The following is a 23,306-nucleotide window of genomic DNA, read 5'->3' as shown; positions in this document are numbered from 1 at the left end:
AGCCATCAGCATTCTCCATAACATGTGTTTTTCTTGTTATTGTAGCTGTCTTCGGTAAATCTATAGGGTGATAGTTCGAACACAATTGTTCCGTGCACCAGTGCAATTATTTAGCTCTTATTTTCCCTCTCCCCTTATTTTCCCTAGCTCCTGACCCCCGAAAGTGAAAAAGAGCCCATTAAGTCTTCTACTGTATCATATCGTGTGTGTGTGTGTAGCTCAATTGGAAAATCTCAATGCTTCCATTGCCATTGTTCAGCCTACTGGGCTAGAGGCGCAGAGACATTGCAAAGATGTGAGCTCTATTCCACCGTAGGATATCTGTGCTTAAAAAACATGCGTGTTTGGCATTTTAACAGGAATTTGCATCCTTGAATTGGCATATACAGTATTGTCCTATTAAAACATGTACCGTCATCATCTCCACCCCAGACTCGACCACTCCGGGAGCCCCAGTAGCAGGCGGACCTAAACCAGAAGAGAGACCCAACAGAAGCACTCTTCCTGCAAGCAACCAAAATGCAACAAAGGCCCCTGGCACCAGCAGTACCGTTACCACCAGCGCTACCAGTAACACCATCGCCAGTGCGGTTTCAGCCCCTGCAAAGGTTCCAGGCATGAGATGCAGAGCTCTGTCACTGCAGGGCAGGAGCACCGCGACAGGTGAGGCCTAATTAAACAATAAAGCCTGATTTATACTTAGTCATACCGACGGTGTCCCGTGGGCAAAATGGCAGATCTACAAACTCACAACGTGTCACATCGTGAACTTGCACGGTACACCATTGTGAATAAAAAGCTCTCTCTTCCTCTCGCCCCGTCTCTCTCTCCCCCCTTTCTCTTCCTATCTCTCTCCCTCAGCCCCCCCCTCCTCTCTCTTGGTCTGCTGTGTTTTAAATTCAGGAGGTCAACTCACATCGACATTACCCTTTTTCATATGTCAGCCATAAAGTGGTAATAACTGTAAAGGCTCTCCCTCTTCCTGTCTCCTCTTTCCCTCTCTCCCTCCATCTCTTTCCCTCTCCCTCCCTCCCTCTCTCTCTGTGTTACTCTTCTCTCTCACATTTGAGTTTCTCACCATTAAGCCATCATAACAGCCTTCTGAAAACCATACTTCTTAACGTTCACCACACTTCTATCTGGGTTTATAAGTTGATTTAATATAAAGCAGTAAGCCTGTAATCAGCGTTCAGTTAATCATATACCAAGCTGAATTAGTGGATGTTAATAGGAACTGAAGCGTTTAATCATGTCATCCATAGCAGGTCGTTCATCAGTGAGTATTTTTGAATAAATAAAAGTGCTTTTGTTCTGGCCGTTTTTCACGGGAGGATAATGGATTGTATACAAGTGGTTCTGTGTGCAAAACGGGTCATACTGTAGGTGTTTACGTTGCATTCTAACAGTGGGTATAATGATCTTATGATGATGTTAAATATGTTAGGATTTTCGCATTAAGATCCCATGACTCAAACCACTAAGACTTTAGAAACTTCAGAAACTATAAAGTAGCCACAGATGCCACATAGCTTAGATGCAATCCTTTATTGAGACATAAAAGCTAAGCTGCCATCATCAGGGTTGATCTATCTAGATCAAGATCACATTGTCCCGCAAGCCCTGAAGCAAGCAGGTTAATTGCTGAAACATTTTTCTTATTAGCTATGGGTGTGCCGCTACAATACTTATATTTTATGCTTGTTTTCATTGGCCAGGACCTCTTCAGGTGTGTGTTTCACCTATTATGACCAAACTTGTCTACCTTTACGCAATCTTCATTTTAAAAGGATGTCTTCAAGCCACAACACCAATATTATTGCACACACCCTCCTCTAGTGTGCCCAATAGTATTGGTAATGGTTGGCACAATAAACATGTGAACGATTGCCTTCCACTCTGAAAGCGTGCATGCACGCAAGTTGGGTGTTTGATGCCAAAGGTGTGAATAACTTTTCAACTCCCTCTTTTAAACCACCTCCACCCACAGTGAGCAATCGATACTGTCAGCCCTTCGCTTAACAGTGTAATGGCCTCTCCTCTGGATCACTGACAGAATAACACATGAGATGCACTTAGAAACAGAACCGGTCAAAAACAGAGGAAACGCTTGAGGGAGAGAAAGGAATACAACGCCACTCCGGAGAAACAACCTGCTCAGTGTTCCAACAGAGAGATAAAGATAGAGACACAGATTAAGAGTGAAGAAAACAGATGTGACAGGAGGACAGTTCCTGTCACTTCATGTCATGCTATGCTATGGACACTACCTTTCCGTACACCATGAGACAACTCCGCTGTAGTCTGGTTACTCAGCTCTTGTCTATTGCCTGACTAGAACTAAGGTCTAGCTTGTGGAGACGTTATTTTTGATGCTCGACGTGCACTCGTTCGCAAACCAAGTATAACTCAAGCTTTTGCATCTGTACATAGTACACACACAAAGCACAGTGACACTGACTTGTTTTGGAGAAATTGCACTGGAGACGGGGGCCTGGGCTTAGTCGAAATTCACTAGTCTTCATCGGGTTAGATATTTATTAGTCTGGGTGTCAAGCATTCACCGTCTGGATAATTGTTTTTTTCTTGGTCAGGACATTTGAAAAGCCGTTTCCATTTGGACAAAGAAGGTGCATCATCGACCTAAGTACTAGCTACCATGTGCACTAACTGCTGTACCATGAATATGTCTGCAGGTCTGAAGGCCCCGGCCGTTACCACCAGTCACACTGCATCCAAACCCGTAGCCACCAGTCAGACGGCAGTGAAGGCTGCCCTCTCTGCCGCCACCAATCAGGGTGCCACCAAGCAGCAGCAGCAGTCCCACAATCCTTTGCAAAGGAGCGGCTCCGCACGACTGTCCCGCCCCAACACCACATCTTCCATGGGTAAGGGTGTTTGTGTGTGTGTTGAGTGGGTGAAAGTTTGTGTGTTAACTTCGTTATAGGTTTTATACACGTCTTTGTTGGTGCCGGGTGGAAAAGTATAGAGAAAAAAGCCGATCTGCAAGTTCACATGCATCGCAACAGTTTGTAGATCGGCTATTTTCATTTGCACAACATTGTGATGGGAATTAATTTATGAAAAAAAATTCAAAGATGAAATATGAATATAATATTCATAAGATATTTCATCTCGTCATTTATTTTCATTCTAAGTGAACAATGTCTTGTTGTTCACACAAATTTGAAAGCGGTCAAGGGTGATAGCAGTCCCTAAATATCACTGATGTCTTAAGCCTGGGTATAAGTTGACTGGACCGATGACGACCTTTGTCATTTGTCTGTCTGTTCATTTCACTTTCTTTGTGAACTCTGCACATGTTCACAAAAGAAGCAACTACACTTGTCTGGGACTGAGGGAGAACAGTTATTTGAGCTCCTTCACAGAGAGCATGGGAACTCTGGTTTGCTCACCCACTCGCCCACAGTAAAATCCACAGTGTTAATTTAACTCTTTTCGAAATGGATAAATTAACACTGAGGATTTTAACTGCGCAGGCTCTTTTTGTGTTTGATTTCTGTTACAAAGTACCAGTTTGTAGTCTGAACTGTGGTTATTTAAAGACCGAAAGCATTTGTTACTGATGGGGAAGAATCATTGCCATGTGTTTGTGGAGCGATCATTAGCTAGCTGTGCTGGTGGATGAGCGTTGGGCTCGCAGAACCTTTGGCAACAGAGATTACACATGCACGTTTGCACATAAACATACACATACATTACACACACATACACACACACACACACACACACAAACGAAGTGAGTCAGGCTTGCGGCCTGGAAGGCTAAACAAACAGATAGTTATCATGCTCTGCAGTCTGTCTGTAATTACTATACTGCTCATGGCAAATACACACACACACAGACACACACACACACACACACACACACACACACACACACACACACACACACACACACACACACACACACACTCACAAATGACGTTATTTAGACTTAAAGTGGGACCACGTTTGCTTTGCTTCTTTGCTTCTTAACGATAACTACTTGGGTCGGCTTGGCATTTTAGTTCTGTTTTAGAGGCAGTCATTTGTTTCCTGTTGGAAGAAAAGCAACACAACAGCGTAGATGTTTCTCTAGGGAGACGACTTGAACGACACTACTTTTGAAGAATCTGAAGAACAGTTTTTCAATTTTGCTCAAAGTAAACCTGAGATGATTTGGTGTCTCCACTTCCCCCCGGTATGCACAGTACAACCCTGAGTGTTACTTTGACACCTTTAATGTGTATTCTGTACAGCTGTTGCTCAACATGGAGTCCAGGTACCCTGTTGGGGTCCTTGAGGGGGTTCCAGGAGCTCCCCAGCTAGGGGGACCGTAAGCCCGTAAGGCTCTGTAACTCGGAGTGTAGTGTACAACTGGAACCAAATGGATTTGGCTCCATTTGTAGATTGGGTTCCCAGAGATACAAATGGATCCCCCAATGGGGGTCCATGCCCTAATGCATATCAAACCGGGGGTCCTTGAAATAAAAACAAAGGTTGGTGACTTTATTCTTCCATTTCCTATTTTCATCCAAAGCGATACTGCACTTCATGTTGAGTTTGTCACCTCTACAGCCTGTGAAGTGCTGGTGGTTTGCTGCATGCAGAGCAGGCCATGTGAAGTCCTGGGACTGTGGTCGCAGCCTCACCCCAAAGTGGTGTCTCTGGGCTGGGCCCGGGCGCCTGACTGCCTCCCCTCTGCGGTGGGCCCCTGGAAGTCTCTCTGGGGCCTGCGGGGAGCCGCCAGTCACAGACATGCTGTCACCCCCATGATTGCTTAACCACCATGCGTACACGCAGGCGGACGCACACACATACACACACACACAGAGCGCACACACACCTTGAGAAAGCACTGGCACACACGCACGCGCACACATACATAGTGCAGAAACATCTTGTAGCATAGAAACCACACACACATGCATTTGATTCACACAGCTTCACAAAAACACATGCTCACATACAAACTCCACCCCCACCCCCCTCAGAACACACACACACACACACACACACACACACACACACACACACACACACACACACACACACACACACACACACACACACACACACAGACACACACACCACTGCAGCAGCTTTCAGGCGACTGTGGTTTGCAGTGAGGTCTCCTAATAGCATCCAGTGTCTTTCTTTAGTTCTCTCTCTCTGTTCAATATGGACTTTATTGATACACGCGCGCACACACACACACACACACACACACACACACACACACACACTCTTTGCTTTAGTTTTACTGTAGGACTGGCTCCCTTGCGGGACTATTTAAATACGTTTAGATTTTTCAAAGGTTGAGCTGACATTTTCTCTTTTTTTATTGAACGCACCACAACAATCACTGGATAAAAAATGTGAATGTACACTTTTGTTCTCTCTATTGATGGTTCTTTATGGGTCGAGACCTAAAATGGGTCAGACTAAACAAACACTGAGACCAAAGGGTTTAGTCATAAAATGTCAGGGTTTATTGTCAGCCGTCTGTCTCTGAATAAGTTGTATTGTTTGTTTTCAGACAGCTATTTTATACTTTTAAAAACGGCAAAAATATCTGCTATTTTTGCTACTTTGGAAAATGTGTGAAGATTTTCGACACCCAAAATAGGGACTGTTGGAAGTGGTTAACCACTTAAACTTAAACCCTGTACTTGGTGGACCGGAGTCCCTCAGGGCTCTATTCTAGTAACTTTTCTGTTTTCGCTCTACATTAAATATTTTCCCCTGAAAATAGCCGATCTGCGAACGTTTTCCCCACAATACGGATGCTGGAGTTTATAAGTGGTTAAACACAACACAGCTGAACATAACATCCAGCGACAAACTCATCACCCCCTCTCAGCACACCACAAAGCAACTTGGACAGTCCTTTGTGCCAGTAGCCCTTCAGGCTTCACAACCAAGCCTTGCCCCCCATATGGGAACATTAAGACCTGTGACTGTCTGTTCCGTGCTTTTAGGATTACGGTTCTAAGGCTTTGACTCTGGTGCATTTGCACAAGAACTGCTAGGATGTGCTCCACTGAACCATGACAGATGCCAGTTAAGGATAACTTGTGAGACTCACTTATACGTATTCATTGTTGATAGACTATACATCCTGTATATTATCCAGATAGTCACTGTTGAAGGTCTGTTGACACTGTACATATACCAGTCTCATATTCACTGTTGATATATTGGCAAAATATTTATATTTATTCATATATTCGCTAATGATAGATGTCTTTATTCATATATTCACTACTGATATATGTATATTTATTCATATATTCACTAGTGATAGGTGTATTTATATTTATATTCTCGATAGACTGTACATTTATACTACGTATATTGTTTTATAGTTTTGTTACTCCATTAAGTCAGAGACCCAGTGCATAATCTAGTGACATAATCTAAGTCTAACTATTTCATTTATTTATTATCCCTGCCAGGCTGGAACTGCCAAAAGCGTGTGTCTGTGTAAGACACACAAACCAAAAACAAACAGATCTGTGCCCGCCTTTATTGATATTCCTCTGGGCTGGGCTCATAAAGATTTATCTTATCTCATCTTACTTCATAATTCATAACACTGTTATAAATGTTCTAGCCAAATGTCTTATGATGCGTCTTTAGGGAATGTGAGCAATCAAATCCATTTCGAACACATAAAATGTTACATACCGCAGACAAGATTTCTTGATGCCCAATCACGCCTTCAAATGCATTCCAGAGAATATGCATCATGTGTGAACATTTTAGTTGTTTCCTTTTGTTTGTTTGTTTGTTTTGAAAGATGCAACACCAATACTCTTTATTTACAGCATTTTTGACTGTGTCATCATAGACCCAGTTTTGTGCGTTGCATCACGTTAAAATGATCACTTATAATTAAGCAGGCAGGCATAGTTCTAATAGCATGGTTCTCATTTGAGATCCAATGTTTCTAATCCCATTTTTATTTAGAGCATCTGATATATGAGCTGTATCTGTTGCTTTTCTCTGCACCTTTTCTCAAGGGCTCCTCAAGTGTTCCTCTTACTGTGTCAAGAGGCTAGTGTCTTGCATAACGTCGCTGTCGCGTGGAAACCTTGTATGTTCAAAACCGATACGTACGTTTCAGGAAATGGGAAGAATAGAACCTGTATTCCAATGGATCCAATGTAGTCATTATTTAGTCACACTCTCTTGTTAAACAGTTATAAAACCCACTGACAGACGTAACCACTTTATCTTTAAAAATCTTTCAAAAGTAGTGAAAATAAGAAAATGGCAGATCTACAAGCTCACTCACACAGCGACGCATTTTTAGATCGACTATTTTCACAACTTTTGCACGACACTTGTTAAGGAAGTAGGGCATTAATGTCTTTAAAAAACAAAAAACATAAAAAGTATAAATAGGGAGATACAGGGTTTCTGTCCGACAATCATGATGAGAAGCTCCTTCCAGGAACAGAAATGCACAACAGCATTGATTTTCTGTCCGGCACAGTGTTCCCCTAATGCTTTCAGACTGTCCTCTGGTATTTCACCCACATTAACTGTAAGGGTTTGTGTGTGAGCTCAGAATTAAATTACTGTAGCACTCCGGATTTGACTGTTTCTGCGGTACTGTGTTCAGGAAATTATGTTTAACCACATTAACTCTGGTGTCACTAATTTAGCATTATAGGTGAAAATGTCCCACATGTTTCTAATCTTTTTTCAATTTCTTTAAAAAATAGTTGATCTACAAGCTCACAATGTGTCACATCGTGACGCCTTGTGAGCTTGTGCTGTAGATCTGCTATTTTTGAATAGCCAAAGTATAAAATTGGGCTTGCGTGGTTAATTGATTTGAAAGCATTTTGTGTATTTTTTTTGTTGCTGTTAATTACTGTTAAGTGTTTAAGACAAGTGTGTCAATCAGTTTATTCTCAGCAGGCGATATAGAATCAGCAACTGATAGCCTTAACAACACGCCAAACGGCAGTTTACTTGGCACTTGTCAAACATCACCAGATGGACGCCCTGCTTGGTGTGTTTATCACGTTAACAGAACAGTACAGCTGAAACCACAACACGCATTCTAACAATGTCTCTCATCAGTATTCTGAGACGCGGGCCTGTTGTGCGAGTGCGCAAACAAACCGAAAACAAAGGCGTCTTTTCACAAACCCTGACACACTCTGTGTGAATAGCCTCCACATGGCACCTGCCACAGGGAGAGAGAGAGAACAGGGGGGGTGAACTGGACTGGAGAGCGTGAGTTGGATGGGGGGGGATCGATGCGGCTAAACGGACGAACGAAAGAGTGGAAGTGGAGAACGTCAGGCCCCTCCCTGCTGTATCTTGTCCTTTCATCGCGCCTAACCTTGACATGAATCATCTGCCGTCCGTTCGCTGTGTGCGCGCATCTCTCTCTCTCTCGCTCTCGCTCTCGCTCTCGCTCTCGCTCTCGCTCTCGCTCGCTCTCTCTCTCTCTCTCTCTCTCTCTCTCTCTCTCTCTCTCTCTCTCTCTCTCTCTCCCCCCCCTCTCTCCCTGGCTAAGCATGCAATGAAAAGCAGACACATCACAGTAAAGTGATTATTCAAAGCCCCCCCCCCATCTCCCCCTCCTCCTCCTCCCACTCCCCGTCTCCTACTCTCCTCCCCTGCTCTCTCCCTTGCAGCATCCCTGTGTGTGTGTGTGTGTGTGTGTGTGTGTGTGTGTGTGTATGGCAATGCACGTACAGAGCATTAGTGAGAGGCAGAGGGCACGTTGATGCTCGGCTTCGTCCAATCACAGGGGAGTGTGAGTGTTGCTAGCGTTGCACTCGAAAACCCCCCACATAACAGTCAATCCTCGGTGTATGTGTGTTTGTGTGTTAGCAGCACAGAGTATTATTTTCATATACGCGGTTCCTTTCTGATTTAAATCCGCGAGGGGCGCCGCGCGCTAACGCAGACGACGGACTCAGAAAGCGGTCATCGCCGTAGTGGATTTTCTCTCCTCTCTCCTTTCCTTCTCTCCTTCCCTCGCCGGATGATTCTCTAGCACCTGAGTGAGGAAGGCAGATTTCTTTTGGCGCCATCTTCGCTCTCTCCTCCATTGGCTGGGTGCTGAACCTGTGTGTTTTTCTACTCTCTCTGCCACAGCCTCGTATGGGAGGGGCAGCGACGGGCTTTAAATCAGTCGAGGAGGGGTTGTTTCATCAAGCCAAGTCTCTTATTTTTTTCTAATTTTTTTATCGAAAATGAGGAATTCATATCTTTAACACATTGCATTATATTTTATTCTATTGACATTTTGGACTTCTTAAGATCACTCTGTTTTCATTTCTGGATTCAAAGTAAACCTCGTCGTGCTTTCATTTGTTTTAAAAGGAAAATCGCAAAATTAACGAGGCCTGGTGCAACTACAGTAAGCCTTCAAGGGTTTTTCCTGTACGATTGCACGAGGGGTGTTTAGAAATTGAAGCTGATGGACTGTGTCGCTACTGAAGCCAGCAAAAAAAAGACCGACATCAGCGGACCGGTAGAAACTCAGGCAATACTGGAGTATAGAGATACGAAACAGCACAGCGTATTGTCAAATTATTGTATTGTACATAGACTCTTAAACAAGAGACAAACGAGGAGAACAGAGAGAACATCGGGACCACCAGTCGACCCTGTCTCTCAAGCCGAGCCGATATCCTCCAAACTGTTGGAATTGGCAGACGTTCAAGAAGACTTTCGGGGCTTGCAGAAGACAAACCTGCAACTCTCAAAACCTCACAGTCGACCAGAGAGGATGTTATGGTCTCCTAGACTCTCGCTGTCAAACTTCCATGTGAAGTTGACAGCCAAAGGACTGTTCCGGAACCTGCAGCTGCTCTCCGGATGCAGGAAGAACACCATGGTGTTCCACGCAGGTCTGGAGACTTCACTGTTCATTCTTCATCTGTAGATCACTTCATCAGTCACTCCATCCCTCCTTCATACAGAGCCCACATCTTCATCCATCCATCCATCCATCCAGCAATCCATCCATCCATCCATCCATCCATCCAACCCATTCCCTGTTAGCTTCTTTTAAGATGCTAATATTGTGGTGTTTCATACACTTTTGGAGAATCCGCATCAAATCCTCATTTCATCTCATTCTCTGCATAGATGACAGGCACTTGGGTATTCATACCAAAAATAGCCGATCTACAAGCTTATAACGCAACACGGTGTGACGCGTTATGTGCGTGTAGATTGGCTATTTTTGGTTCGCGACACAGCACAAAACAACGTATAGATCGGGCTTAATAATATGGTTCCTCTGCTCATAGACGCCCAGTCAAACCAGGTGTATTCATACTGTACAATCCCTGGTATGCCTGAACCAAATAACTATTTTTTTCTTGGTGTTCTCCTTCAACTTGTTTGGAGGTTTTAACTTTCAGCTCATTGTGATACGGTTAGTAACAATGTTCTGATAGTATGGGCTGGTAACATCGCTTGTACTCCAGGTTAGCTGTGGTGTTCATTGAACCCTCAGAGTGAAATGAACGCTCAGAAAGTTGCTGTGTACATGGAGGCCTGTGTATGCCATGTGCATCTATTAGCTTAATTTATACCCTGTCAACGACAGTGTCGCTCGCCGCAAAGTACTGATTTGCAAGCTAACAAAATAGTGTGCAAATCTGTTCTATTTGGCAAGCAACACCGTCATGCAATAAAGTATAACTTAAGACTTACACCTCCACTGAACATTGTCTGTATCATTTTAAAGCTCCAATCTGGAGCTCAACCTATGTTTTTTTTCCTTCCCAATATGACCTCATCCCCCTTTCACAACCATCTCCTCCTTCCACTAAAAGCCCTGTTATACTCGCAACGTGTCTCCCTGCGACGCCATGTGAGGTTGTAGATCTGCTATTTTTTGCCACACGGCACGGCACTCAACGGTGTTTGCCAGTGGGGCATGCTGTAAGAGCTTAACTCTGTGGTGAGATCACAAAACTGGCTCCAGATCAGCCTCAAAGGCCAATTTCACCCTCACAGACCCCCCCCCCCCCTCCCCTCCTCCTCCCCGTCTCACTCCTCTTGTGTTTCCCACATAGTGTGGCGGCCATTGTCGTCTTTCCTGCCTTCTCCCTCTGCTCCGCTGTGGGGGCTTTCAGTTTTGTATGGACAGGCCATGACAACACCGCCATGCATTTATAGGATACAATAGAGCCAGCAGTCTTCTGTTTGGTGTGTGTGTGTGTGTGTGTGTGTGTGTGTGTGTGTGTGTGTGTGTGTGTGTGTGTGTGTGTGTGTGTGTGTGTGTGTGTGTGTGTGTGTGTGTGTGTGTGTGTGTGTGTGTGTGTGTGTGTGTGTGTGTGTGTGTGTGTGTGTGTGTGTGTGTGACTATACTTGTGAGGGCCTAATCTGTCCCCACAACTGTAGTAGAAATTGAGAAATAGACATTGTCCTCACAAGAGGGTGATAGGATTTAGGAATTTAGAGGTTAAGTTTAGGGTTAGAGTTATGCCTGATTTAGTTTTGTGAAAATATTTTTAATTGTGGCTTTATAGTTGGGGTTAAACATGACACAAAGATTAAGGCATTCATAAAAGTGTGGCTCAGCACTGGCGTGATGAAAACCCAGGGATGCCGGCTCCTTTTAACTGTGATGCTCTGCGCCTAGAGGGGAGTCGATCACGTGACACACACACACACACACACACACACACACACACACACACACACACACACACACACACCAGAAATAGCCACGGATGCATGTGGCTTTCACTTTATTCAACCATTAAAAGTATTCTCTGTATTTCTGGAGGGCTCGTGTCTGAGTAAAAATGGCAAAATAATCCTCGGCCACTCTTAACGTCACCTGCATCGGACTGAACATAGAGCAGCTTCGTAACACACTTCAAAATCCTGGGTGTTAATATAACTATCATTGCAAAAATGGACCCTTACATTTTTGTCAACAACTTTTGACAAAAATAAATGAACGCTCAGGATTTGACAGTGATATTGTTTCCTATCGTCATTTTTATGTTTTCTTTGATAAATGAATGTTCTATTGTATACATCATATGCAGTGTCGCATGAAAGTAGTGAAAATAAATTAATAAATTCACAAAATCCCAAGGAACCGTTTGGGAACCACTGATCTAAAAATTCATGTCGCTAGCAACATGTCTTTTTTTTTTAAATCCTCTCGTAAATTTGTTTGGCATCCTGGTGATGTGTTCCTTTGCATGATGTTCATCATCTTCTCTCTCTGCCCTGCCGCCATCTGATCTGAGCCGCACGTGTTTGTCTGCAGCACGTTTACTCTCTGAACGCTCCACAAACCCACTGCCCAGAAATGTAGGTTAGGGCATGCTTTAGTCACCACGCACGCACATATACACGCAAGGGGAATGAACGTTTGTGCGTGCACGCGTAGACACACAAGTACGCAGTGCGCTCGTGCACATACACAGCCTTGGCCCGTGTGCATATTATGCGCCCACAACCATCTGGAGAGCAGGCCAACAGACACACACACAAACGCACACGCTCACTGCCTAGCGGTGCAAGCTGAGGGTGGGCACTCGTGCGAGCATTAATCTGATGTTAAGGTTGTTGTTTTTCTACTGAAGGGCTGATGAGGGCTTTAGAGGTTAGAATCTGTTCCAATCCAGGCTGCCATGCTCTGTAACGTTTAGCAAACGAAAAACAGACGTCCACATCTGCACCGGAATAGTCTCTTAATATTTTTGAAACTGGGTAGAGATGTTCTTTTTGGGCAAATCTGTGGATATCTAGGACAGTAATCTGTACACCGATTATGTCTACAGCCGCTAAATCTAGAAACCTCTTTTGGAATGAATAGTGCCCCTATTCTGGGCATGTCGTAATGGGCAAGTGTTGGGCAAAAATAGCAGAGCTACAAGCTACAAGCTGTGAGCTTGTAGATTGGTTATTTTTGGAGTACATAGGGTTTTAAGTTGTTAAATGATTTAAGCTTGGCAGCAGTTTCTTGGAACTGGAAACACCATGGTTTACCTCAGCAAACACCTGGCTGGTGAACTGGTTTGAATCAGCTGTGCTGTGATTCAAAGAACCCCAACGCTCCTTTAATAATTAGCAAGGTGACTTATTTATGCTTTTCTTTTACACACTGATTTAATTTTGTCTACTCCTCAGCCGTAGGGCTTTGAACCTGAAGTACTTAAATGTTGCCCAACACATTGGTATGTTGTTATTGAACTGATTTGAGTTGTGTAAGGACAATCAGCTGTTCGCTGCAGCACTCGATCGATTGGGATCGGCTTGGGTTTTTCGGCCATGTGAGTGAGTGGACACACAGGTTCTTTTCACATTGATGTGTTCCTCTCATGTGTCTCCACAACAGTCATGATCTACGGCCAGTAATAGTCCCTGTCTTAACCATCTTCACAGTTAATGATGAGCCGATGGCATCAGGGCCCCCACGGTGAAAACACACAGTAACCACTGAGATTGTAAAAACGAGTCCTTACAGATCCACTTTTACATTCTCATAGTTAAATATAACATGAATACAGTCACTGTATGCTGTAGCTTTGTGGCAGAGTCTCAGGAACAGTCTGCTAGGCTGTCGTTTTTGGTTAAATATATGCGTTTGCCCCTCAGACCACCACCAGGTAGAGTCAGTCACCTACTGCAGTAATATTACACTTGACACATACTAGTAGTTGGAGTGAATACTGAACTAGTACAATTGTATACAAATGGTCATTTTCATATTCAATAAATATGCCAAAAAGTGTATACTGTTATTGAAGAATAACAAAGCAGGCTAATCAGATCCTATTTGAGTAATCCTATTGATTCACAAATTAACAGTCATTAATTTGCAACTCTATTCTGTGATTCTTGCAAATACAAACACACACACGCGAACCTATCACAGCCACAACTATATTTTCCACACTGCACTGATACATTACCAATCTATCTCAAATTCAAACCAACAGCCTTAATGATCAAAAACTGCGTAATCTCACATTTGGAATAATCCTGTTGGAATCTCACTCTTCCTCTCCTCTATGTTGGATTAGAATTTTCATCATAGTAATCTGAGCCTAGCAGATTAAGTGAGATTTAGACTACTAGGGCATGTGTTTTCCTGGCTCAGAGCCTTTGGGGGGTGACTAGGCATGATTGAAAGCATGACATGTCTGTGTCGCGACAATGCAGTAAGGGCAATGAGTCTGTTACACTACCTTATTTGACAGGAGTCTATGCCTTTTCCTGTTATTTATGACCATTTGATAAACAAATAAATCTATTATGCTTGAGTAAATGAAACCCCAATTAACAATAATTGTTAAAAACAACAACAATAGGCTACTTGTATTAGAATACTGGAAGGGAGTTTGAGGGAGAGGGGAGTGGAATGCCATAAACCATTTGATTGATTGATTTGTTGATAGATAGCAGCTCATTTTACTTGGGCACCAAGGATACATATTTTTTCTCAATTCTCTTTGGGGTGGCTGAAAACTCTTTGGGGGGGCGCCAAAAATTCCTATGCAGGAAAAAGCCTGTGCTAGGGTACGTTTATTGTGTGTGTGTGCGTTTTCTGTAATGGGCTCTCTTTGCTTTACCAAATATAAATGTATAAAAGTGGAACGTAAAAGTTAAAGTAATCCTGGTCACTATACTGCATCCCCCTGGCCAGCCAGGGCACCTGATGGAGAGGAAAGGAACTGGTTGGAATAACGTGTTCCTTCCACGCGCTAAGTCCAACCGGGGAAACTCTCCCCTGTCAGGTGACAAGAAGGTCAATTGACTCTCATGGATTGAAGGAGGCATGAGCTCGGCCCTGGCCTCCGTAGGTTGGCAGAGGGAGTGTAGTGCCCAGGATTACATAGAGAATTGGCACCGGGTGTAAAAAATTGGGTTACAAAATCGTGGGATAAAAATTAATAAGAAAAGTGGAAAAGAAAGTGGAACACAAAAAAAAAAACATTTGAACAAGTGTCTGTGGACCGACAAAATAACAGATCTTCAAGTGACAGACTCAGTCTCACAAGTATAAAACTGTCTTTATACCATTGCACAACTATCTTACATATGACTTAAGGCAGTCCATTGCAAGCGAAGATGAATGAATACACATGCGCAGGCATTTGCGCACACACAGAGACAGGGTAATCCTGTGCTAATATGTCTCTGAAGTGGTAATATTTGATTTGCTAGCCAGCACCATGTGTCAGTAGTCAGTACAGTAAACATGTTCTTGATGGTTAATGGTTAAAGGACCAATGAATTAAACCCTGGCAGGAGGCAACACAGTCACCCTGTGATCCTTTAAATTCTCTGATGATTCAGATTGTTTGATGTCGGCCTTCTTGGCCATTACAAAAATCATCAAAACTTTCATCAGCACTTTCAATGAATCAGGTACTGTATGTGGTTGTATGAACCCATCTCGAGTAGTTTAATATCAGTACATTGTTATCACAGTCAGGTTTGCTGTCAACAACAGTACAGTAGCATACTGTTTCCTTTGTGAATGAAGATCATGTAAAATGAATACATAAGATGTTATTTTGACATTTGTGGATTGTTTCAGAGCAAACTTAAAGCCTCCCACCGTTTAATGCCCTGCCTTCATTTCTCCTACGGCCCCCCCCCCACCTCCCTCCAATGGATAGAACAGACGTTTGTCCATTGGTAATTTGGCTGGACAGTACACTGATGATGGCTGCCGTAGAATAGTTCATAATGATGGTCATTGAATTAATGCTAAGACTTATCGAACTGAAGTGATATTATGCTAGACATTTGATTTAAAAAATGCAAGTTTATCAAATGATCCTTGAAGTTATGCTCATTTCCATCTATCCTCACTTTTCTATGGCTGCCATCGTTGGTGCACTGGTGGTAGCAGGAAGTAGTCCCCACGGTAAAATCCTGAGTGTTAATTTTACTCAGAAAGTGTAAAAATGGACCCACAATAAGGGTCCAACAATCAGGATTTGGCCGTGTCTCTGTGCATTGTACTGGTATGAAGCGGTGTGCATGCTAACAGTGTTCTTTCTCTCTCAGTGTGGGCCCAACAGCTCTGTGTCACTGATTTGAAGCTTCCAGGTACACACCCTCTTCCTCGACCTCTAGGAACAACTGCTAGTTAGTTTGTACACAACTCCTGAATTGGTGAATTTGTTGGGAGATTTTGCTGTGCAGTAGTTACATTGTATTAATATCCAATATGTCGAGAGCATTTCAAGTGCGGTTTTCAACTCCTACAAAAAATAATATACATATTGATACTACAGCACAAATAATGATTACTATCGGCAAATATTGTTGATGTACTGATCAGGATGTACTGGTAAAATTACACAGCAACAACAAACCTATCAGAACCTGATAGTAGCAGTTAGTGGTCTGAATGTGGTGAATGTTACACAATCATACCACAAACGTCCTCTGTGTATTTCTGAGTGCCGCGCGCACGGTGCGCGCGCACAAACACACACACACACAGACACAAACTTGTACGTCTTTGATGATGTTGCCACTGCATTCACAGATGTTTTCATACACGGCTGATAAACGTTAGAGAGAAAGACAAAAGACAGTTGAACTACTACCAAGATGATTCCTCGATCTGTGTTACATCCAGAGACTAAGTGACTAGACTAGTGAGCTGTCTCACTCACACACTTGCTTGGTGTCTATCTATGTGGCATACTGTACATACAAAACCCCATAGACACATTTTTTCATCTCCAAGCCAAGAACCAGTGGTGTAAAAAGTATTCAAATTTTTTACTTAAGTAATTAAGTATCAATGCTGCAATGTAGAAGTACTCTGTTACAAGTAAAAGTCCGGAATTCGAAATTGACTTGAGTAAAAGTACAAAAGTATTGGCATCAAAATATACTTAAAGTACCAAAAGTAAAAGTACTAAAATGTTTGAAAATAGCAGATCTAAGCCGATCTACAAGCTCACAAGGTGTGAGCTTGTAGATCGGCTATTTTCAAATAGCCTATGTATATATCTGGAAAGTAACTATTAAATAAAGTTTTCAAATAATTCTAGTGGAGTAAAAGTACAATGTTTGCCTCAGCGATGTAGTGGAGTAGAAGTAAAAGTACTGAAAATTGGAAATACTCCAGTGAAGTGAAAAATACCTAAAAATGTTACTTAAGTACAGTACTTGAGTAAATGTACTTAGTTACTTTACACCACTGTCTATGTGGCATACTGTACATACAAAACCCCATAGATGCATTTTTTTCATCTGCAAGCCAAGAACCAGAATTGGTGAAGGACCCTGGTTTCCTGTATGTTCCTTCATGGTGATTTACGGATGCAAAAATCTGGGATGAGAATTAACAAACCAGCGGCCAGCGGTTCCCAACCTTTTTCTGGATGAAGGCCCACTTGAAAAATCTTGAAAAACGTTTGCGGCCCACCCATCTGACCACTCGTGGTGAGAATGATGTACAGAGCATGGCGTTTGCGTTTTCCTCATGGGGAGATGTCATGATGATGATGTGTTTGGTGTTGTAACACTTTTACTGCGAGCTGATTACTGGAAAGGGCTGTCTTAAGCCGTTAGCATTGTAGCTGACATCAAAGACATTTAATAAGTGTGTGAGTGCATGCGCGTTTGTGCGTTGCCCATTATACTAATCTATTTGAGCTGTGTCTCTTTACAAAGAAAGTGAGATTGCCAGAGGAGTTGGAGAAAATGATAACTCTGTTTGATGAATGACACTAATTATTCTTAGAGTAGAGATGTCTCCATTTGGAGCTGATCTGAATTGTTTAATGGTATAAATCAAGGCGTAATTATAAACTAAAACAAAGATTCCGTACACAGAAAAAATCTGTTAATTTAACCGAATGTTGTTAAAACGGACCCTTATGGGACCCTTAAATCAACAATTTGAAATGTATAGATTTGATCATTCATAGCGTTTAATCCATCTCTGCGGAACATTAAAATAGAATTCACCGCAGTTCTGTAAGGTGGACACGTCACGTTTACAACTAGGAAAGCATACAGACAAACATGTTAACATTGTAGCACAAGCTCTATTAGGGTCATTGTAGTTATGACCCCTGGATAAATGTGAGGCTAACAAATGAACTGTGATTTGTTTCTCTGATTGTGATTACAATACATCCTCTCCGTTGCATGCAGGTGTACTTTCATTGACATGGTGTACATTCATTGAAATACATACACTATATGGACAATGAAATAACACACACACACACACACACACACACACACACACACACACACACACACACACACACACACACACACATATTGTCCACCAACAGTCGGTGTTGTGTGACAACAAGTAAGGCTCAGGTATGCTGACGTGGTGAACATCGCCAAAGTTTTTATGTTGTCTGTTTTATTATGTCTAATTTTGTCATTAGATGATGACCACTGATGAATACATTGTTTTCCTTTTCAAGACCTCAATTCATTTTCTTCTGACCTGCCTTTTTGTGTACTGCATTCCAACTTTGATAACATGCAATTGGCTGTTCATTTGCAACCATCACATACCATCAAAAGCCCAATAAAATTACCTCCGCCATTTGAACATTAATGTGAGCCACCAGGCTTTTTCCTGTTGACCAACATGTGTTGCTCAGTGCTGCCAGCAGAGGGCAGTATCTTAGAGAGACGCTCACAGTCTTGTTTACCAAACCTCTCTGCAACACTGCTGCTGTCAATTCCCTGTCTCTTTTTGAGTTAATCCATTTTCAAATGGAGCTGGAAATCACACAGAAATTAAAATTAGGCATGGAATATGATGGAATTAGAGAGGTTCATTTGTTACTGTAATTCTCTGTGGACAGATTTCACACAGCTAATGGTGATTGTGGTGGTGTTTCTATTAAGGTTAAGCACCCCCCCCCCCCCCCCACCCCCAAGACCAAAATACAATGAGGTTTATTTTCGGTCAGGGAACCCTTTGAATCAGAGGTATACAGATACATGGATGGGAGGAGGGAAGCAGACTAATGGCATAGTAAAATGGAATGAAGAATAGGAAACAGGAGTAGACTCTCTCTTTCTCTCGTCCTCTCTCTCTCCTCTGTCTCGCTCGCTCTTTCTCTCTCTCTGGCCCTCTCTCTCTTTCTCTCTCTCTCTCTCTAATTGCACAGTACTTCGGCCCTCTGATGCTGATGCACTTAATGCACATCTAGGGACCTCTCTCCACCCATCTCTCTTTCTCTCTGTCTCTCTCACACACACACACACACACACACACACACATACACACTCACACTCACTCACACACACTTATACACAACACTGCCCATCATTACCAGGCAATCCCAGGATGCATCGCTCCCAGCCCAGAGCAGTCAGCAGGGCGTATTCTGTCTTGGCTGGCCAAGCGAGCGTGTGCATCGACGAGTTTGTGTGCGTGTGTGTGCAAGGTTTTCACCTTTTTTATGTGTGTGTGTGTGGATGTTGTACTTGTGGTGGTCAAACCCAGACCATAGACTGACGAGAGACTGTATGTGTATGTTTGTTTTGTTCAGTTTTCCTCTAAATGTGTATCACTTGCTTATTTTGTTTTAAAGCACACATTTCTGTTTGATATTTGGGTCTCTCAGAAAGGTGAATGAATGTTTGTTTGGAGTGCTTGGAGTGTGGGGCTAGCATGGCGTATCGTACCTCCCAACCTGGCGATGGTCTGACTACGTTGGAGGGTTGAGTGTGTGTGTGTGTTTGTGTGTGTGTGTGGTCTGGGTGTTGTTGACACCATGTTGAACGTAGCAGCCACTCGGTCACTAAGTGGACGTTGTTCTCTTGCAGTGGACAAGAACAAGCAAAGGGGGGCGCCAGCGAGACCCACCTCCACCAGCTCCACCTCAACGCAGCCAGCATCTAACGGCGTAGCCAACCAGAACCAGCAACAGGCTTCTCCAGACCTGGTAGGTCCTCCTCGGTCGCCACTGTCTTCAATAAGACAAATATAATTCATTTTTATAATTCTCGTTAAAGATAAATGAATAGTTTATTGATTCAAAAATGCACTCTTTTCATTGGACGAATGTCTGCTGTGACCCATTAGAAATGTATCAATACAACAAAAAATAAATTCCATTCAAAAAGTTAGTTTTTACATGCAGTATAAACGAGAGGATTCACACATAATAGGTCAGGCTATATACTGTACTGTAGGCTACCCAGCAGCATTGTAAACAAAATAAATAAAATAAACAATGTGCCTACGTGAAAAATATATAACTAGAATAAATGTTTAGCAAATAGTAGCCCGACATTCTAATAATAACAATAATATTAATCAGCATCGTCATTGGTTAAAGACGGGGTGCCGTGATTTTCAGTGATTTTTTTCCCCCCTAAAACATGATCATCAGGTATTATGGTTATACTAGGAGGAAGATTTTTTTCAAAAAAGTGTACAGAATTTGTTAAAATTATGTTTTTATGTGGACACGCCTCCAGTTCATTAAGTATGCCTGGTTCTCACCTTAGCACCTCCTCCACCACCTTAGCACCACCCACCTGTCCTAGTCCCTCCGCCTTCTCATGCCCACACCTGTTGTGTTATGATAATGAGGGGGAGGGTATGTTTTTACTATGTCACTAAAGCGCTGTTTTCCTATTGGTACGTTTGACCCTCAAGGTTTCAGCCTCCAGGTAGAAACTCAAAATAGTCAGAAGACATAAAACACCATAAAAACACAGTTCTATCAACCTCATAGACACATGAAAAACAGAAAAAGTGCAAAACTATGGCACCACCCTTTTAACAGTGAAATGGTAAATCATCAACACGATATTCCTCCAACAGCTGATTCAATATACCAGCATCACATCAACACATCACCTGCACCAGCCGCCTATAATGGCCTCATTCAGCCCAGTAAATGACGTCATATGTGAACATGACACTTGTTTTGTCATATTTGATATTGTTTGGTTGATTTGGTTGTTGTAATTGCTATTTTGTTTTTTTATGTTTTGTTTTTGGGGGGGGGGGGTGTATACAGTGTATCATGTGCCTAGGATCCCCTCGAAAACTAGATGCTACACCTCAAGGGGTTATTCCTAATAAAGAATTTCAATCATCACCTGTACCAGCAGCTTATAATGGCCTCATTCAGCCCAGTAAATAACGTCATATGTGAACATGACAAAGAAACATTGTAGCCAACTAGCAGGCATTAGGTTATGTGACAGAAATCCTTTAATCTAACCACTATGTGACCTACATGTTAGATACACATGTGGACCTGGTCTGTCTGGAACCCACAGCACCACAGCACACCACACCACACCACACAGTAAAAGGCTTAGTGTTAATTTAACTCTGAATTAAATAAACACTGAGGATTCTACTGTGTAGGAATGCACAAACTTTTTCACGACGCAGAAATATTGATCCATGCTTGTTGCTATACCTAACCCAGTCTAGTAAGGATTTAATAAATGTAATTGATTATTTGAGAGCAGACAACGGCCATGTTATTATATAATAAAGCTTTTTTTCAATGAAAAAAGGCAACAAACGTAATAGTTATTTTCTTGCTCAGGATAAACAAGTAACATGTTTTGATCAAAGACGAGGTCTTCTTCTTAAACAAACTAGAGGTTCACAGCTACTGTAGCTCCATCCAGGAGCACTGTGAACAGTGTGCACTGCTGTACACGCTGTAATGGAATGAAAATGTACAAAGATAGACGAAATCACTGGAGATGAAGTCATCAGTTAGACAGATACTACTGGTCAATTAACACGTTTTAGTTTGAATAGAAGACGCGAATAGAAGAATGCGGATGATAAACCTCAACAAAGAATGCAGATACTGTAGACAGTAGGTGTCGAAACATCAACAAAGAATGCAGATACTGTAAAAGGTGTCGAAACATCAACAAAGAATGCGGATAAACAGGAGCTGTCGAACCACAAGCCATTTGTAATGTATATATGTAATATATAATAATGTTGCTGTACAATTCTTCAGCCTAATAGATTCATATGTGGTAAAAGTTGAGTCCCAAACCAGTTAACATCACTGCTCTACAGTAGGTCAAAGGTTCCAGTGGGTCCCCAGCTAAATGTGTTAATATAGCATAAAAATCTGTTTAACCACTTTAACCGTATCTTATACTTCAGCTATTTGAAAACGGCCGATCTACAAGCTTATAATACATCGTGATTCGATGCGTTGTAAGCTTGTAGATCATTTTTAACAACACAAATCTTCTCTTATTTATTTGCTGCCGTCCTTCAAAGTAATTTCTCTTGCCTTTCTCTCCCTATAGGTACCAGATCTACTCAACGCAAATGTACCAGCGACACCGGGTCTCCCGGCACCGGCCAGCGTACCGGCCACTGCCACCAACGCCGGCTCGGGAACCACCCCGGCCTCCGGACTTCATGTGTTCAGAGCCAGAGCCGGGTCTCGAACCAGCCCCAAAGCGGCCTCTCGCCTCCAGCAGAATGGATTAGTGGGGTCCGGGCCCAGCAAGGCCAGCGTAGGGGAGGCCGGCGGCGGGTCTGTGCCTGCGGTGGAAGCTCCGGTCCAGGCTAAACAGAACCACAGGGAGCAGGCAGAGAAGAAGAACCAAGGCATACACCAGCTGAGGAGGCTTTTGGTCCAGGGCAACAGGAGAGTAGAGGCTCTGGCTACGGTCATCCAGCATGTCTTCACTGAGGTAAGAATCTGACACTGCTCAAACCCTACTGTGTCCACTTTGTAGATATGGCTAAGTAAGCAAGTACATTTTATGTTTAAAGCACTGTTCAAAACAATGTTACAAGGTGCTGTACAATGGAACACAATATAAACAAGTTGAAAACAGGGTATAGCAACACAATAGAGTAATAATAATACAACACAACAAGGATTAAAGCAAAACATTGAGCTGTACAATTGAGTCAGGTAAAAACTTCATGAGACAAAATGCTTACGAAACAAATGTGTTTTCAACATTTTAAAGCCAAAGGTGGGGCGTTCCACAGTGTAGGAGCAACCACTGCACTTGTTTTGAGCTTGGTCGCGGGTATCTCCAGAAGGCCTTTGTCAGAGGACCTGAGGGATCTCACATTGTTCTTGGGGGGCAGTAGGTCAGTGATATCTGGGGTCTGCCCCTCCTTATACACCAGTGATTCTCAAACTTTTTTATTTGAAGGACCCCCCCTATATGAGAGTGTATAAAGGGAACCAAATGGACCCTTATGGGTTCATTTGGTTCCATTTGTACACTAACGTGTCACGTTGCAATGCGCTGTGAGCTTGTAGATCGTCTTACAGTATGTTGTACTGCATTTTACCTTCAGTTGTACAGATTAAGTC

The 23,306-nt window shown here is 42.7% G+C and overlaps 1 protein-coding gene across 1 annotated transcript in view; it reads left to right on the top strand.

The window, feature by feature from the left end:
- The window catches only part of LOC311037842 (uncharacterized protein), an 87,750-nt gene that overhangs the window by 39,892 nt on the left and 24,552 nt on the right, over nt 1-23,306 (top strand). The window contains exons 6-9 of the mRNA XM_084047132.1: nt 433-663; nt 2,694-2,885; nt 19,792-19,910; nt 22,273-22,665. Of these exons, the coding sequence (XP_083903258.1) occupies nt 433-663; nt 2,694-2,885; nt 19,792-19,910; nt 22,273-22,665 (935 nt within the window). The remainder of the gene's footprint in view (nt 1-432; nt 664-2,693; nt 2,886-19,791; nt 19,911-22,272; nt 22,666-23,306) is intronic.

Source organism: Gymnoscopelus microlampas (assembly GCF_963454915.1).
Source record: "Gymnoscopelus microlampas genome assembly, chromosome: 2".
Taxonomy (NCBI): Eukaryota; Metazoa; Chordata; class Actinopteri; order Myctophiformes; family Myctophidae; genus Gymnoscopelus; species Gymnoscopelus microlampas.
The sequence above is the reverse complement of the archived record's forward strand: the minus strand, read 5'-3'. Positions and strand labels throughout refer to the sequence as shown.